The 16616-nt window shown below is 44.5% G+C and overlaps 1 protein-coding gene and 1 long non-coding RNA gene across 7 annotated transcripts in view; both read right to left on the bottom strand.

The window, feature by feature from the left end:
• grid1b (glutamate receptor, ionotropic, delta 1b) overlaps positions 1-16616 on the bottom strand; it is a 402507-nt gene that overhangs the window by 27232 nt on the left and 358659 nt on the right. For all 6 annotated transcript variants that reach the window (XM_037082410.1, XM_037082411.1, XM_037082415.1 and 3 more), the window contains 2 exons: positions 16295-16456; positions 12438-12557 (listed from right to left, as the gene is read on the bottom strand). In XM_037082410.1, the coding sequence (XP_036938305.1) occupies positions 12438-12557; positions 16295-16456 (282 nt within the window). The remainder of the gene's footprint in view (positions 1-12437; positions 12558-16294; positions 16457-16616) is intronic.
• On the bottom strand, positions 5076-6661 carry LOC119010349. The gene is made up of 2 exons (XR_005071953.1): positions 6589-6661; positions 5076-6475 (listed from the first exon to the last, which is right to left on the bottom strand). It is a non-coding gene; the product is annotated as an uncharacterized LOC119010349 (long non-coding RNA).

Below are 16616 nucleotides of genomic sequence, written 5' to 3'. Positions count from 1 at the left end.
CACTTAGACTCGGTTTCATTTATCACATATTCAGCCAGAAACAAAATGAACACGACCTAATTGGGTCCAAAATAATAACGACTCTCTTCTCCACAGAGCCTCTCAAACATCTCTCAGAGGAGCATGAACACAAAGAGCTGCGAGTTTCTTTGTTCAGACGGAACAACATGAGTTCACATGCATTATGTGTGTGTTATATTATACATCACCAGACACACCAGATTCATCTGAAAAGTCTCCAGTCTGATGGCTGCAGATCTGATGTCTCGACTCGAGAGGTTCACAAAGCTTTAAAATGATTTAACAAACATGTTCAGTCATCCTGCTCATTAATCCCTCTCAGCAGGCGACTAAATCCAAATACTTCCTGTTTAAAATCCAGCCTCTCGTGTCGCTCAGATATTAATCTTATAAATGTTTTTGTCTTTGAGGTATTTTCGTGTGCTGAGATCAGAATCAATACACGATTTTAACGTGTCTTTTTAAATCTTACTTTGGGACATCGTTAATCTTGGCAGCTGTTTCAGATTTAGTCTTTGTCTTCTGATAAAAATGTTTACGAGTGTCAAATTTTAAACTCAAATTCAACTCGGTGAAACGCCTGGATTAGAATCAGCTGTTACTTACATGTGTCACTATGTTACAAGCATTATATAAATATATATTTATATATACATACATATAATATAATACATAGACTGCTGTCAGTCAGCAGACACACAGCTGCTCCTGTTATTTTAGATCACACTACCTTGTTAATGACCCTTCCTACTCCACCTCTGATTGGCTACAGCCTGCCCATTAAGTAATGTGAAGGTGCAACTCTGACCAAAGATTGAATAGAGACAAGATGTCTCACTTCATAGCTAACAGGAAGTGTTGAAGACACAGTGCTAGAGGGGATGCTGCAGCAGTGAAAGTATTTTCAACATGTATTTACATGCATGTATATATTTTATCAGTCTCTTTGTGTTCATCATAATTACTGTTGCTTTGTATTCAACTTTCAATAAAATAACTAGTAAGTACAGTTTTTAAAGAAGTGTAGTGATTATAAAGAACATTTGCCTCCGATATGTGAAAGTATAACACAACATAAAATTAAAATAATCAAGGAAAAATACAAGGACCTCAAAACTGTTCTTAATACTTCATACTCACCTGAGATGTAACGGTCTAGGTGTAGTTAAGTCCTCTTAAATGCTTTTACACAGCTTAAACCTGTATATTCAAGACTCTTATTTTGAAACCCTAAAAGAGGAAGTGTCCGGTCTGTAAAGTGCTGCACTGGACACGCCCCCTTCTGGTTTCCCTCACAGATCCTTATTTTATAAAACCTGTTTGGTAGTGAATGAAGAGAGGAAGATAATTTAATAATTTATGATGTTTGAAAGTTTAAAAGATAATATTCAATTAAAAAAAAATATTCCAATACAGTTATTAATGACCTAAAGATGTATTCAGTGCTGTAATCCAAATATTTCAATAATAAAATAATGTAACCTGATTGCTTTCCATTATTTTTGGACAACCTCAATAACAAATGTAAAGAAACTGTCAGTCATACACCACACACATACGGGGCAGCGCAACACTAAAGTAACTGCTAACTGCTGCTAGCTACAGCCACCCGGAACGAGTTAGCTCAGTTAGCTGTGCAGCTAGCGGCTCAGACCAAAGAAGAGCGCCATGCTTTGAAAGAACAAAACCCAAATTACACTAATATGAACAAAATATAAACACAGTCTGAGCTCACATCATCACAAACAACCTCTGATGTCATCAGGTAAACACAACACACCTGAGCTGACAGGTGACGCCAGCTTTGGACAATTCAGGTTTCATATTCAAATTCATATATATATATATATATATTTTTTTTTTATTGTTCAACAGAAACATTTTGCATCAGTCCCAAAAAAAGAACTGAAGCTTGTGACCTCAACAGGCTTTTTACATTTCTCACTTTGAGTTTTGGCTGCTTGTTGTTCCACCCGGTCCGTTTGCCTTTAGAGGCTGTGTGTGTCTGTACATGTTGCATAACAGCATTGTGAATGCATTCATGTTTGGCTGTGTGTGTGTGTGTGTGTGTGTGTGTGTGTGTGTGTGTGTGTGTTGATAAAGAGCAGCCCAGTCACCGTGGAAACACACATACGCAAAGAAACACAAAATGGTCTTGTGTTTGTTTTTTTTTCTGTGCTCGCTGCTGATGTTCAAAAACAAGCTGGAGCTGCTGTGTGACACACACACACACACACACACACACACACACACACACACACACACACACACACACACAATTAAACGGATCAGTTTTGTGGATGCTGTCATGGATCAATGCAAAAACAAGACAAATAATCAATACAATAAAAACAGTTTCACAGCAGAGAGGGCAAACAAAGTGCTGTGATCGCACTCTGACTCGTTTTAGTTGACGGTTCATGTGAACACGCTGTAATCTCTGACAGGACGTTTTAATTAGCGTCGTTAAGCTCAGCGTGCCGTCTGATTCTTGTTGTACCGTCTGCAGAGCTGCAACCAGCCGGTCAGTCGGCAACATCAGAGACAAATCGCTGTGCTGATGATGACACTCCTGAACGCAGCACAGTGTGTTCATTAAGCTGTGGAGGCAGCAGCTCTGATAATTACATGATTTGTTTGTTGTGCTTCAAAAAATACAAATAAATGCTGCGCTCGTCCTCCTTCAGTCCGGCCGCCATGCAGCAGCAAACTGACATACTGATCCAGCTTGTTTCCTCCAGTACAGTAACAGAGTTCAGGCTCTGACATGGACTCAGAGTATCAGAGTAAAAAGTCTCCCTCTGAAGGACATTTGTGCTCAAAGCTAACTGAAGCTCACGTCATATTAATAGAATTCAAAGACTATTAAAGTTAAAGGTAGAATCAGTAGGATTTGTCCCAGCTGTTCCTGAACGCACCACAAAGACAGTTGATTGTTGAGTCTCATTCCCAGGACGTCAAATAGACACATGTTGGGTTGGTAAAGCGTCCCGAGCAGCAACAAAGAGAGAAAATCAGAAACTCTCTGCAGATACGAGACACTAACACGCCTTTTCTCCACATTCCAGCCTCCCTCTCTGTCTGTTTACGGCTTCTTACGGCTTTTACGTCTTTGTCTCGTCTCGCTGCGTCTGCCGTGCGTGATGTGCTCTGATTGGTCCAGTGTTCAGTGTTACGCTCGTGGTCAGGGTGAGAAACACGTCACGGTTTTGGCCTAAAATACCAAAGTCAGGTGAGAAGGAGAGTTAATAATCAGGAAGCTATTCTGAGCTCTGCTGTCCTTCAGATGATCTCAAACCTTCATGTGTGTGTGAAACAGTGGGAGTGATCCTCATTAACACACACACAGATAAATTAGCTCCTCTCAGTCCTTTTCCAGTCTCACTTAAAACTGCTGAACCGTCAGACTGGCCGTCTGACTCATCGCAGGAAAGAAAAGCGAGGATAATGTGGTGGGACTGACGGCGAGGACGCCTCCGGGTCCGTAACGAGGCTTCAGAGTGACGGTGAAACATGGCGGCGTCAGGAGCTCTCTGCTGTCTGCAGGGCAGGAGTGAGACTTAGTAGTTTCTGTGATGCCTTCAGGGTCCCTGACCGCACGGTTAATGAATAATGAATGATGAGTCTGTCACAGAAATCAGCTGAAATCAGGATATTAAAGTCTGACTCGTGTTTTTTTCCCCTAATGTCACACGGAAGAAACATTCTGGGGCTTTGGAGGAACTTGACTATAAAAACTCTAATTTACTTTTAAAGACAAGTCACATAACGAGATCATTATTCTGATAAAACAACAATTCAGAGCATCCTGATTCAACCCACTGACGCATTTCCTCTGTTTGACTCCTCTGAAGGTAATTTACACGTCCTTAAATGGAAACCAATTTTCTAAATTGGCAGGCACCGAGCTCTCTATCCTCTCGTCTGCTGGGAAAAAACCCCACAAGATTCAAACTTCTGAAATGCAGCAAATGAATCTAAAGTGGCTGATAAACGGAGGAGGAAACGTCATCGTGACGGGGACGATGCTTCTGAACAGAAACTTGGTCGCTTCCTGTCGAGACTTTCTCACGTATGATGGTGCAGGAGGTGATTTTAAAAGTCAAACATTTGTGTTTTCAGTCCACTAAGAGTTTTCTTGTCTTGTGAACGAACAGCTGACAGTTGAACATCTCTTTGCTGGTTCTGGAACTGGTTTTCGGGTCTAACTTGAGGTTTTCCTGGTTTCAGAGTTCAAGTTTCATTTAAATTCTTGGACATTTGGAGGGTTTAAAGAAGTTTTTCTGAAGTGATCCAGCACACGAAGGATCGATTGTGCAATTCAAGATGCTCTTTTATAATCTAATCATAGAAGCATAATTCAGGATCAATACGTAGCTGCCAGCACCGGTCTGAACACGTCGTGTGAGTGTTTGTGAACTTTATTTGAAGCTCTTATAAAAGTGTTGATTAAACTCAGGAGGAGCGTTAACGCTGCTGGTCCTGTGATGAAGCACCGACCGTCCCTCATCACCTCGTCCTCTCATTAACGGCTCAGAGCAACATGGCGGCCGTAAGTCAGTGAAACGAGCCGCCGTTAGAAAGACCGGCAACCCTCCTGAGACTGTCTGGCATTTGGAAAATCTGCTCGGCCTATTAATAATCTAATAATTGTCAGGAACAACGGCCGGCGTGTTCACAGCGAGGCGACGCTCGGCACAGATCCTCTTTATTATGGGAAGTTGTTCAAGTGATCCGAACGTCCAACATCAGAACTCCAAGTTAAACATGTTGACATTCAGAAATCATCAGCACGACTGGGAACACCTGATGAGACTCGCTGAGAGGACAAATGAGCCGTTTGACCGACGAGTCAACAGTGGCAGAAAGAAGGAGGACGGCTGATTGAAACCCGACTTCAGGGACGATTTATCCTTCAGGAGGATCTGATCTACAAGCTGTGCGGCTGCACGTGTCTCACCGATGACATTTAACTTCTTCACAGTCCGTTCAGGCAACTCGTGCCGCTCAGCAGCCATGTTGGCAGCAGTCAAAACAAAACCAAAACCCCAAAGTTGATGCTCGTTAAAAACTTTATGATTTTGATGCAAATCGTCTTCGTGTTCTGTTCCTCGTCCTCCATGTCGTCCATCAGCTGATCATCTACACGACGAGGCTGGAACTGTTTGACCAGCCACCATCCGCCTGGCGAAGATGAACCGCGCGACACTTGGCAGCGACACATTTCCTCCGGAAGGACACGGATGCTGCTGCATGTTGTCAGCGCAGAACTGTAACGTGTTGAGAAGAGTGTTTTCAGGTCGTCTCTGAGGCGGCAGCGTCCTTCAGCATCAGTTCACACTCGGGTTGTGTTTTCAGATTCTGGAGGAAAAGGTTTCAATTTAAAAAGAGACTACCTGAAAAGGTTAACCTTAAATCACTATAAATTCAAGAATCATCTAATAAAGACTGTCAGCACTGATGCGACGTCGTCTCCACGCTGCTCTTCTCCCAGCAGAGGTCAAACATGGCGGATAAATCTCTCACAGCGCCGCTGCTCATGCATTATTCCCGTCCTCCCCGCTTCTCTCCCTCTTCCTCAAATGTCAGGCCTCTTTTTTCCCCTCCTGTCATCCAAAAGGCTACGCCGGCTGTATTTCTGTAAGTCACTCTCCTGTGGACAGCAGAGTGAAATGCCAGCGTTTCTCAGCCCGCCCCGACTGCGTCGCCTCAACTCGCTGTCACACTCCTCGTTTTATTTCCACACCTTCACCTCCTCCTCACCCTTTTATCTGATGGGTGATTTAATCTGACTTTGGAGGAGGTGTGTCACCGCCCTCCTCACCTCAGCACACACGTCCCACTGATCACCTGTCAATCACACGGCGTGGGCGAGGCCGTGATGAACTCTTCTGCATGTGTGTGCAGTTTGACGTTATGTCGGCGGAGCACCTGCGTCCATCAGATTATTAATGTTTCCTGAAACACTCTGAGTAGTTATTACACAGGAAACAAGCCAGAGATTAAGTTGTTGGTGGTAAATGTACCGTACGTCAACACTGTGGCACTGAAACGTTTCCATCATCACTACACTGTTATTATAAACTGTATAATCCGGCGCTCATCTCAAATGACCACGAGTGATCAGATTCACAGTTCATGTAGAGCATTTGCCGAATTTACAAGCAGGCCCAAGTAATCAAGAATCCATCAGCTGCAGAGTTTCACAGAGTTCATAAAGATTCTCCAGATTCAACAACTCACTAAACTGAGCATTTTTATAAGGGAGTCTGGTGACTTTCCCTCCCTCTTGGTCTCCTGACTGTAGGTGATGTGGTTGTTCTGGCCTGCGGGATGTTGGCCGTCTTCTGCACATTCTCCCGATGGTCACTTACGCCGGCGTGGACGTTAACGGTGCTGTCGGCCCAATTCTGACCCGTCAAACGCTTTGATCCGGCCGTCCTCCGTCTGGGTCCTGATACAGACGTTATGTTGAGCCTCAATATTCAGTTTGTACCAGTTTCTTGTTTTTCTCTCTACTAGACAGCACGTTAGAGATTAGTAAGAAAAAAAAAATGTCACACGTACATCATGTAGTGATTCTGCTGAGGTAAACACATATTTGCTGCAAGGACACACACACACACACACACACACACACACCCGCACACACACACACCCGCACACACACACACACTCTCTCTCGTCTCTCTGATGCATTTTCACTGTTCTAAAACCGCTTTGATGTTTCTAATCTACACAAAGCTTTTCTCCCCGGAGCCTTTTCAAAGAAAAACACACCAATATGAATGTCAATTAGTGTCTACACGTGTGTGTGTGTGTGTGTGTGTGTGTGTGTGTGTGTCAGTGTGTTTCACGGCTTTTGATTTCTACCTTTTTTTTTCTGTTGGTGTAGAAGACGATCCGTGGGTGTTAATATAAGATAATTAGCGGTGCTGCAGGGACTCCACACAGCGCTGCTTCACATTCAACCTTCACTGGATTTAAATAAAAAATATTCTTCTTTTAAAAATCATTTTAATTCAGTCGGAGACGTTAACGCTCGAGGATCAGAGGAGGAAACTGAACGAAGGGAAAATGTGTTGACGCGGTGAAGATGGTCATTTTGGACCAGAACAAAAAAAAAACCTCAACGACTACAGACGGGATGTTGATGAAGGCTCTGGGCCTTCTGGGTCATGGTAGTTCTGAGAGTAGTGAAGTGAAGTTCTGCACGATGGCGAACAGAACATGTCGGCGCCGGAGAGGATGTGGACTCATCTGAGATAAAAACACGACATCCATGTTTCCATCATCAGTCCTACGATCCTCCTCACGTGGTCTCATTGATCGTCGCTGCTCCTGATGGACAAACACGTCGTCGCTCCGTCTCTGCGGCTTCAGGACATAAAATAAAATGAGAAGAAAGAAACGTGTATCTTGTTCGATGCATTATTCACAGAGATTAGCAAGCATCGAGTTTTCAAAGGCACAAATTGTTGTTAACGACTCCAAATTACCTCGGGGATTTGAAATTAGTGCCGTCTGAGGCTCATTTTTTGTTCTCTGTCATTTTCTAATGGATTCATTTCAGAAGGGCCGGCAACAATGCGATCCCCATTACGGACAAATGGGCGAGTAATTTCTATTCTCAACAAAATAATTGCAGACCTCTTTAGCTCTTCGGTTGGAGACGAGAGACAAAGAGGACACAGAAGACGGGAAAATGGCAGCCTGGTCGACGTGACGGAGGACGTGAGTGATGTCGGAGTGTCTGCGTTATATATGAAGCGGTAAAGTTCCTCTTACAAAAGGAGAATCTAAAATAAAGGCAAAGATTACATCTACATTCAGTGAAGTTCTGTAATAAATCCACATCTATTAGAATATTGCTCCTGATTCATGATTCATTCTGCAGAATCGTTGATGGCGATACGTTGTGACGGACGTAGATGAAGCTCGACAATAGAAAGAAGCAGTCAGCGTCTCTGGATCGACTTTGAAAACAGTTGCTGCAGGTGTCAAAAGCTTTAAAAGGCTCGTTCAGGATTAAATATTCTATTCAGACCAACGCAAATGGACCAACATGTCCAAACTGCAGAGGCACCAGACTGCATTAACAAAATCAGTGATTTTAGCTGAACAACACGTTCTTACTCCTTCAGACGCAGCAGCTCGGTCAGTCAAACGACGTCGCTCTACCTTCATCTCCAGCTGTGAGTTCGGTTGTAACAGTTCATCCACAGCACTCAGATTTTCAAAATAAAGCTCTCTGATGAGCATTTCACAAATATGACTTATTTGGATTCTGGACCATTAAACATCCAGCAGTCGAACAGATCACACGTAAAAGTCAAACATGTAAAGACTTTGTGACAAAATGTCCAGAAACGACTCGACCTTTGTTCCGCATGTTGTCGACTTACATCGTCCACGAGTTCGCTGAAGGTGACGGTGCTCATTCAGTCACTGATGCTTCTTTCCGTTCCAACAATCACCAGCTCTGGTTTGATCCAAATAAACTGCGACTCATCACGTCTGTTTTCTTCTCACCAACACATTCGGCTCAGCAGGGAGACTTTTCTGACCCAAATACAAATAAATCCCTGGTTCAGACCGTTTTCCTCACTGTAGCTGCTGAACTAAAAGTCTGAGGTTGATCTGTGAGCTTGTTGTGCATCACAGGTGTAAAAAAACATCTCTTCTAATACATGTTTCAGACTTGGATCACACAGAACCAGCTGTGTGGATCCGTTTCATGTTTAATAAGTTGGTTGTCGTCCAGCTGCTTCAGTTTGTCGAGCAGGACTCTGCGGCGCTGCTTCACCTGACGTCTTGCTGCAGCTTTAATTATCTTTGATGGTATCGACACCCAGAACGCCCCTGATGGAGAGCTGAGCCGATCATTAACGGCCTCATTTTATTGTAATCGTAATTAAATAGTTCTTAACTTTCTTCACTCTGCAGAGTGACCTGTGAGGACTCTCTGCTGGACCCCCGAGAGTCCTCACGCCGCGGCTTGGAAACCACAGGAGTTAAATCAGGGCCCTGTTAGAAGTCGGAGAGGTTATCTGTCTGCTGTAGTCGTCTGATTAAAAACAGCAATCCGCCGACACTCCCTTGGAGAATCGTGGGCGACAGCGTAATGTCCTCTGACACACGTTAAGTCGCCGCCGCCGAATCGAAGGAGAAGGAAAAAATACCAGAGTTTCTTTTTTCTTCCGCAGTGTTTCGTGGGAGGGCGAGTCGCCGACAACAAATTACTGCGAAGACGCATCAAAAGTCAACGAGATGAGAAAAGTGAGGACGGATAGATGGAATAACACACGGGGGAGGTCTGAAGGGCCGGAGCGCCGCTGCCGCTGCATCGGCTCCCAGGGAAAGAAATGACACTTCAATCTCTATCAGCTCTGATCTGCAGGCGGGGAGGAGGAGGGAGCGCCGTTTCATCCGTGGGGGAAAATTTGCTTTGAGAAATGGCCCCCGGGAGGAGAGAGGAGAGGCGTGGACGGCACAGGAAGATGGAGATTTGGATAACACGAACACTGTAGGGGGGGAAATGAATCGAGTGTGATGAGAGCGAGCGGCTGATATCTCACAACATCTCCTCACACGCCACAAACTCTATAAAACTTTCCTCGCACAGCCTCATCTTTCCTCGTCTCCCCCCGACACAGATCTGGACTGCCTAAAGAAATAAGTGAGAGATGTGAGATAAACAGGGAGCCGGCCCGGGTGATCCTCCAGAACCTGGACAGCTCAGACAAACAGGTGGACGCAGTTTATTAAGCTCGCAGCAGAACCTCAGGACAGATGGTCTCGTCTTCTCTTCTTGTAATCAACGTTATTTTCAAAGCAGACGTCTGTTCGATTGAGCCACAACGAGTTTGAGTCCAGAGCAACACTGACGACTGCGTCCACCATCAACACGCACTGAGCAGCATGTTCAGAAGAAACCGCTGGATACTGACGAGACGTCAGGACGACTTCCAGACGAGTTCGCAGCGACAGAACCAGGAATCTTAAACCACAATATATTTTCCAACACCTTAACATGTTTTTGTTACTGAACCTGATCGTACATTTTGATGAGAAGTCGGGACAACGCCTCGCGTGTCTGCAGACAGAACCTGATGTTTTGATAAGAAGTCGGGACATTTTCCAGCATGTTTCTGGTGAAAAAGACATTTCAAACTGGATATTTTTAATGAGATGTGAGACAAACGTTCAGCTGTGTTCCTGATGGGACGTCTCTCCAGCTTGTTTCTGTTTGTGGTGACAGAAACTAATATTTTAAGACAAAACATGATATTTTCCCTGAACTGTAGCAAAAAGCTTTTTGTCTCTAATCTTTACCTGAATGTGGAAACAAGCTGTGAGCCGGTGAAGCAGACGTTTTAAAGAAAACAGCCTGCAGAGATTCTTCCTGGCTGCATCATAAATATATAAATATATATATTAATATACATTATCATGTGCAGATACGAACAGACATTAATCTCTGTGCAGATGTATGTAGATTAATACGGTCCGTGTGCTGAACGTATGTGACGCACTTACACAACACGTGTGTTAATAATAATACATCTTCAGATTAACAACTGGGAGGTCTCCATTAAGTGTGTGTGTGTGTGTGTGTGTGTGTGTGTGTGTGTGTGTGTGTGTGTGTGTGTGTGTTCTGTGACCATTATGAAACACGGGAGGACTCATAACTCAGAATGAGAAGCCAGGTGGTTAAATCTTCATTACTGCAGCGACTGCTCTGTGTGTGTGTGTGTGTGTGTGTGTGTGTGTGTGTGTGTGTGTGTGACACTCGGCACCTGTGAGCTGCTAAATCATCCGAATTGTTCTGTTCGCCTGTGAAAAGATCGGATCGTTCACATCAGAGAAACGTGCAGATTCATTTTGCTTTAATACTTTTAATAAAACAGTTGAGAAATAAAACGATGGCGGTTTGTCGAGGCGGCGTCACTCGTTTTAGACACAGTCTGATTGGAGCAGAGCCTCACCTGAGCGGAACCGTTGGTCCAATCGCAGTCGAAACACAATCATTTAAACTGAGGGCAGAATCCTCCTCCCTGCATGTGAATCTCTCGTCAGTGTTTTTATATTCGACGTCTCATTTCTTTCCTCTCTGAACGTCTCGTGTGTCAGCCCGTGCTGATGTTCTGCAGCCCGTCTGAACCCACTCACACCGAGCCTTTCAGAACCGTGCTGCAGCTTTGAAGACAGAATCATGACTCGGTGCTGCTGATGATACAGAACGTGAGCTCTGAGGTCGAGCTGCTGCTGAAATGTAAAGACGTATTGATCAGCTGCTGCTGGTGAGAGACGGAGACGCTGTTAATCAAAGATAACATGGTGGAGTTAAAGACTGCTTCTATAATTGGAGGAGTTAATGAAGGGAGAAGCGTTGGTGCTCAGTGTTGCATGAACAATGACTTCATCTATTCACAGCAGAAGACACGCTGCTGTAAATATAACTACAGCTCCCAGGAGGCTCTGAGGGAGGCACGATTAGACCTGCTGTTCAAATGTAACTCTGATGAATTAGATGAAGTCTGGTCAACGTGACGCCATATTTCTTACATCAAAACCTGATGTTTTGACGAGAAGTCGGGACATTTTCCAGCTGTGTTTCTGGTGAAAAAGACATTTTCAAACTAGATATTGTTACTGAGATGAGACGAATGTTCAGCTGCGTTTGTGGTGATAAACCAGGAATCTTAAGTCTAGTTGATGAGGAGTCAGGACAACGCCTCGCCATGCTGGCAGCAACGTGATACGACAAGAAGTCGCTTGGTCCTGCCGGCACGTTAGTTGAGAAGTAAACGAGTAAACTGGGTTAATCCTGAACCGGACCGGACCGGACCGGACCATCAGCACGGCAGTGAATCCTAAAGAAATGTGTAAATCTATAGATAAAGATTAACAACATTTATTGTTGAAAAATATCAGCGTAACATGTGATTACAGTAAAAAAAGAAAAGAAGTGTTTATTATTCAGAAAGGCCCGCGTCGAATAATTTAAATATTATCAGATTATAATTATTGATCCCCGATCACTGACTGACAGCTGACAGCTGCTCACACAGTCCTCTCCGGGCTCAGCCGGTTCTGATAATAAACTAATGATCAGAATTATTGACACATTGATGTTGCAGCTGGTAATAATTCAAACTTCTCTGCATTCTGATCACACAGTTTCATCTATAATCACACATCACATCTAATCTGTTGATGATATTTCATCTCATTAAATCTGAGCGTGAATCTGAAACTGAAGTTATTAAATAAACGTAGTCGAGGAACGAGGAGAAAGTTTGAAACTGTAGTTACTCAACAAAATGTCCGTTCAGTCCGGCTGCAGCTGGTTGGGTGTGACGCACGCCGGCGATGTGGCCTCAGGTTCATGTGGAGAAACGCAGTGAACTCACCCTCTTGATGTCTTTGCCGAAGGTCTCGCTGAAGCTGGAGCCGAGGATCTCGAACTGGACGTGAGAGTTGGAGCCGCCGTCCTTAAAGTCCATCGTCCCCGTCAGACCCGTGATGTTGCCCTGAAGGGAGACGAGAGAGTTTCCTTCTGATAAAACTGTAAACTCTTCTTACACCGAACGAAAAAAGTCTCCATTATCTCGACCCGGTCCACTTTGAAAATTCACAGGCACTTTATTAAACCACGTTATCTTGCAGCCGTTGTAAAAGAGGCTCTGATAGCACTGATAACTTTAACGTCAGGCAGACAAAATATAATGAAGTGACGGAGCGAAGGCAGGAAGATGGAGGGATGACGGGAGGAAGACGATGAGGAGGCGTTAAAATGTGTCAGGAAGAGTAACGAAGGAGGACGAGGGACGACTGAGAGAGACGATAAAAACAGATAAAACTGAGAGGAAAACAAACGTTGACGCCGGCAGAGATTTCCTGCGCTGACCTTTAGAACTGCTGCCTCCGCCCGTCATGAACCTTTAATATCTTCCCATGATGCTTTGTGAGCTGCGAAACTGAGAATACTGATGTTTGACTGACAACCTGGAGGCGCATTGAACGCACAGTCGCCCCCACAGAGACGAGGAGAGAGCAGGCCGGGACAGACGCAGACCTAATTAATCACTAATGTAATATTCAAAATTGATTCAGGATCAGTCCCTCGTTGATCGACTGTCTTTGGTGTAGAATACGGATTAACAAACGGTGTTAAAGATTTATAAGATGTCTCTTAAAACATCTGCAGAGCTCGACTGAACGAGCTGTTTGAAGGATGTTGTTTCATGACTTCTATCGCTTCGTGTAGGATGTAAAGACTGACGACGCCGTCAGCGCCGAACAAGCAGCCTCATGTCTGTCAGCTGAAAAGGTCGCAGTCGTCGTCACCTGGAGGGAGATTATGTTTGATAACGTTTGATGGCTACAAAGTCAGCGGCGCCTCCATCTCCTCCTTCTCCTCCATCTCCTCCTTCTCCTCCTTCTCCTCCTTCTCCTCCATCTCCTCCTTCTCCTCCATCTCCTCCTTCTCCTCCTTCTCCTCCATCTCCTCCATCTCCTCCTTCTCCTCCATCTCCTCCTTCTCCTCCATCTCCTCCTTCTCCTCCATCTCCTCCATCTCCTCCATCTCCTCCATCTCCTCCTTCTCCTCCATCTCCTCCTTCTCCTCCATCTCCTCCTTCTCCTCCTTCTCCTCCATCTCCTCCATCTCCTCCTTCTCCTCCTTCTCCTCCATCTCCTCCTTCTCCTCCATCTCCTCCTTCTCCTCCATCTCCTCCTTCTCCTCCTTCTCCTCCATCTCCTCCTTCTCCTCCTTCTCCTCCATCTCCTCCATCTCCTCCTTCTCCTCCTTCTCCTCCATCTCCTCCTTCTCCTCCTTCTCCTCCATCTCCTCCATCTCCTCCTTCTCCTCCTTCTCCTCCTTCTCCTCCTCCTGACTGTTTGTGCAAGAGACTCATGAGAGCAGAATTAAAACAGAAAGATGGTAAATCGGTAAAAACACATAAACGCACAATATTTAGCATTAAAACAGTATTTAAGAACAGAAAAATACAAATAACTGACGTCTGACATAAAGTGTTCAAGGGTCAAATTTAGCCGCTAGCTAACGTGAAGGAAACTGCCTTTGTGGTTGAATTTGATTGTTAGCTTAAATGTGTTGTTTTAACAATTAAATTAGTTCAAGAATTAGCCAAACTGTTAGCTAACGTAGAAAAAACTTCTTCAGTCAAACCGAGCTGTTAGCACAACAGTTAGCTTCACAGGTTCAAACTGTTCCAGCTGTTAAACGTTAGCTTAAAGAAGCTATTAGCTCACTCACAGTGTTTTGGAAAATATGAATGTTAGTTTTTTGAATCTAAGCTCAGGACTTGAGTCAGGCTACTTTCATTCTGCCTGCTGACACACAGATTTTCTCTCACAAGTCATTTTCCACCTCATCAGCAGTCAGACAGACGGCGGCTGGTGGAAATGTTCAGGTTCAAAGAAAGAAAAACAACTAAGTACAAAGAGGAAACGTTTGAGACGTGGTGATGTTCTGCAGGAAAACAGAGCGATTACATTCAGACTGTGTGAACCAGTTTCTGTCACGGTGCCGAAACATGAACACAAATCAATCTCAGCTGAACAGTTTGTGGTGTTTCTGTTGGTGCCTTAAAGGAAAGTACAGGAAACCAGCCCGACAAACTGTTTCTTCTGAGGTCACAAAGGTTAAAAATTCTTTTAAAAAGTCTAAATTTATAAGAACAAAGTGAAAGTTGACACAAAATCTTCCTTAAAAGTCACTAAACTGTCAAACAGTCGACCTTAAAGTGCACAAAACAGAAACGTGTCGTGTTTCCTGGATTTCATGTCGACTCCTGAAACAAACACGCCCAACAGCGCAGCACCGTTCTGCAGTCACGATGTTCTAATTCTTGTCGTGTTGCTTCAGGTTCACGTGTGTCTGACTGTCATGTCAGGAGGTGGAGGTGACATATAGACTCATGTTTGTTGACTGGACGCTGTGACGCTTCCATCTGTCTCTGTGGTAGACGGATACTTTTAAGGATATGTCAAAATATTTGACAACAAAACCAGCTGCGTCTGACGCGGTAAAGGGACGTTTCAATCTGCGTTTACAGTATCAAACGGATCATTTTGTCGAGATGTTGGAGAGATTTGCAGACATGTTTGTGGAGACAGAACGATCTCTTTAACAAACACCGGGAACATTTTCCAGCTGTGTTCATGGAGCCACATCATCATCTTCCTCTGACACTCACCAAGTGATTTTTGTGCCTCTGTAAACTAAACTGGAGCCCAACATTAGACTAAAACTGAGAATTGAACCCAAAGAAAAGTTTCAACAGATCTGTGATTTTGTTGAAACACACAGGCTCATTGTTGTTCATGACAGCCAACATCAGACCAACAGACACATTTAAAACTCATGACCAAAGATTTGTCGTTGCGTGTTTTGGAGATATATTTGTTTTATTTAACGACTTCAGAGGAAAATCCTCGGTGGACTCGACCTTCCTCCACGGCTGTCTGCAGCACTGACGTGATGAACTGTGATCGTTCTCACGTCTGTTCACATCATTAAAAAAACGTGCTCCTATCAAAGATCATGTCAGCAGAGGGATCACTGCTGGTCTGCAGCGGACGCAGAACAACAGCAGCAGCAGAGGTGAACATGTCGGACGGACGGCTCGCTAACGAGCTCGGCGGTCGTCACCACGAGAAACAAACTGATTCAGTTTAATGAAACCGAGCTGGCGGCGCTCCGAGGGACTCGTCAGGACGAGACCACGGGTCGGTGGACGTCAACGACTTTCTCATCTTGCGGCGTTTCACGTTTGATTTGTTTTCTGCTAACAAAAGAAGTCGTTTGTTCTTTTATTCAGCGTTGGTATGAATCTAATCACGCTTTAATCTTCTCCTCCGCCTTCAAAGGGTTTTTTTTTTTCAATTAAATCTTAAAGGGGAAACAACACATGCTGCTCCGTTTCAAGTTATATTGAATACGTTCATCTGAGATCTGCTCTGTTCGAACGCTGGAGACGAGATCAAGGCGAGCGGGTCAGTTAACGAGCTGTTAATCAGCTCAGCGGCCTTGATGAGAAGAATCCATCTCAGTGAGACCAACTTCAACAAAGATAGCCTCATTTAAGACCTGATTTCATGTTTTACGTTTCAAAAAATTATAATTACATAGAAAAATACTAAAGTAACGAACAAACGAATCTGCAGCTGAGCCCTGAAAAGGTTTGTTGTGGTCTGTTGGGGCCCTGAACGCACCACGACACCGACAGGAAGACTTCAGTACCTTCTGGATCGTCTCCAGCATGGACCAGCCTCCGTTCCACGGCTTGGTGGACTTCCTGATGCAGTTGAGGCTGGCCATGCTGTGCCACTTCCTGTCCTCCAACTTCCTGTAGAAGGCGTTGGCGAGCATCAGCACGCTGTCGTACAGGTAGAGGTTGGACACCTGGAGAGAGGAGGAGACGGAGGGAGAGTTCAAATATACGAGGATGGATGAAGTGGAGGGGAAGCCAGAGACCACTGTTCAAGACTGCGTTCAACACCTTTCTGCTGCTGTTGGATATTTTCTTAACGAGCTGTTCGGACACGTTTCCACGAGGTTCCTG

The sequence above is a fragment of the Acanthopagrus latus genome, chromosome 20 (genome assembly GCF_904848185.1).
Source record: "Acanthopagrus latus isolate v.2019 chromosome 20, fAcaLat1.1, whole genome shotgun sequence".
NCBI classification, from domain to species: domain Eukaryota; kingdom Metazoa; phylum Chordata; class Actinopteri; order Spariformes; family Sparidae; genus Acanthopagrus; species Acanthopagrus latus.
This window is presented reverse-complemented; position numbering and strand designations above follow the sequence as displayed.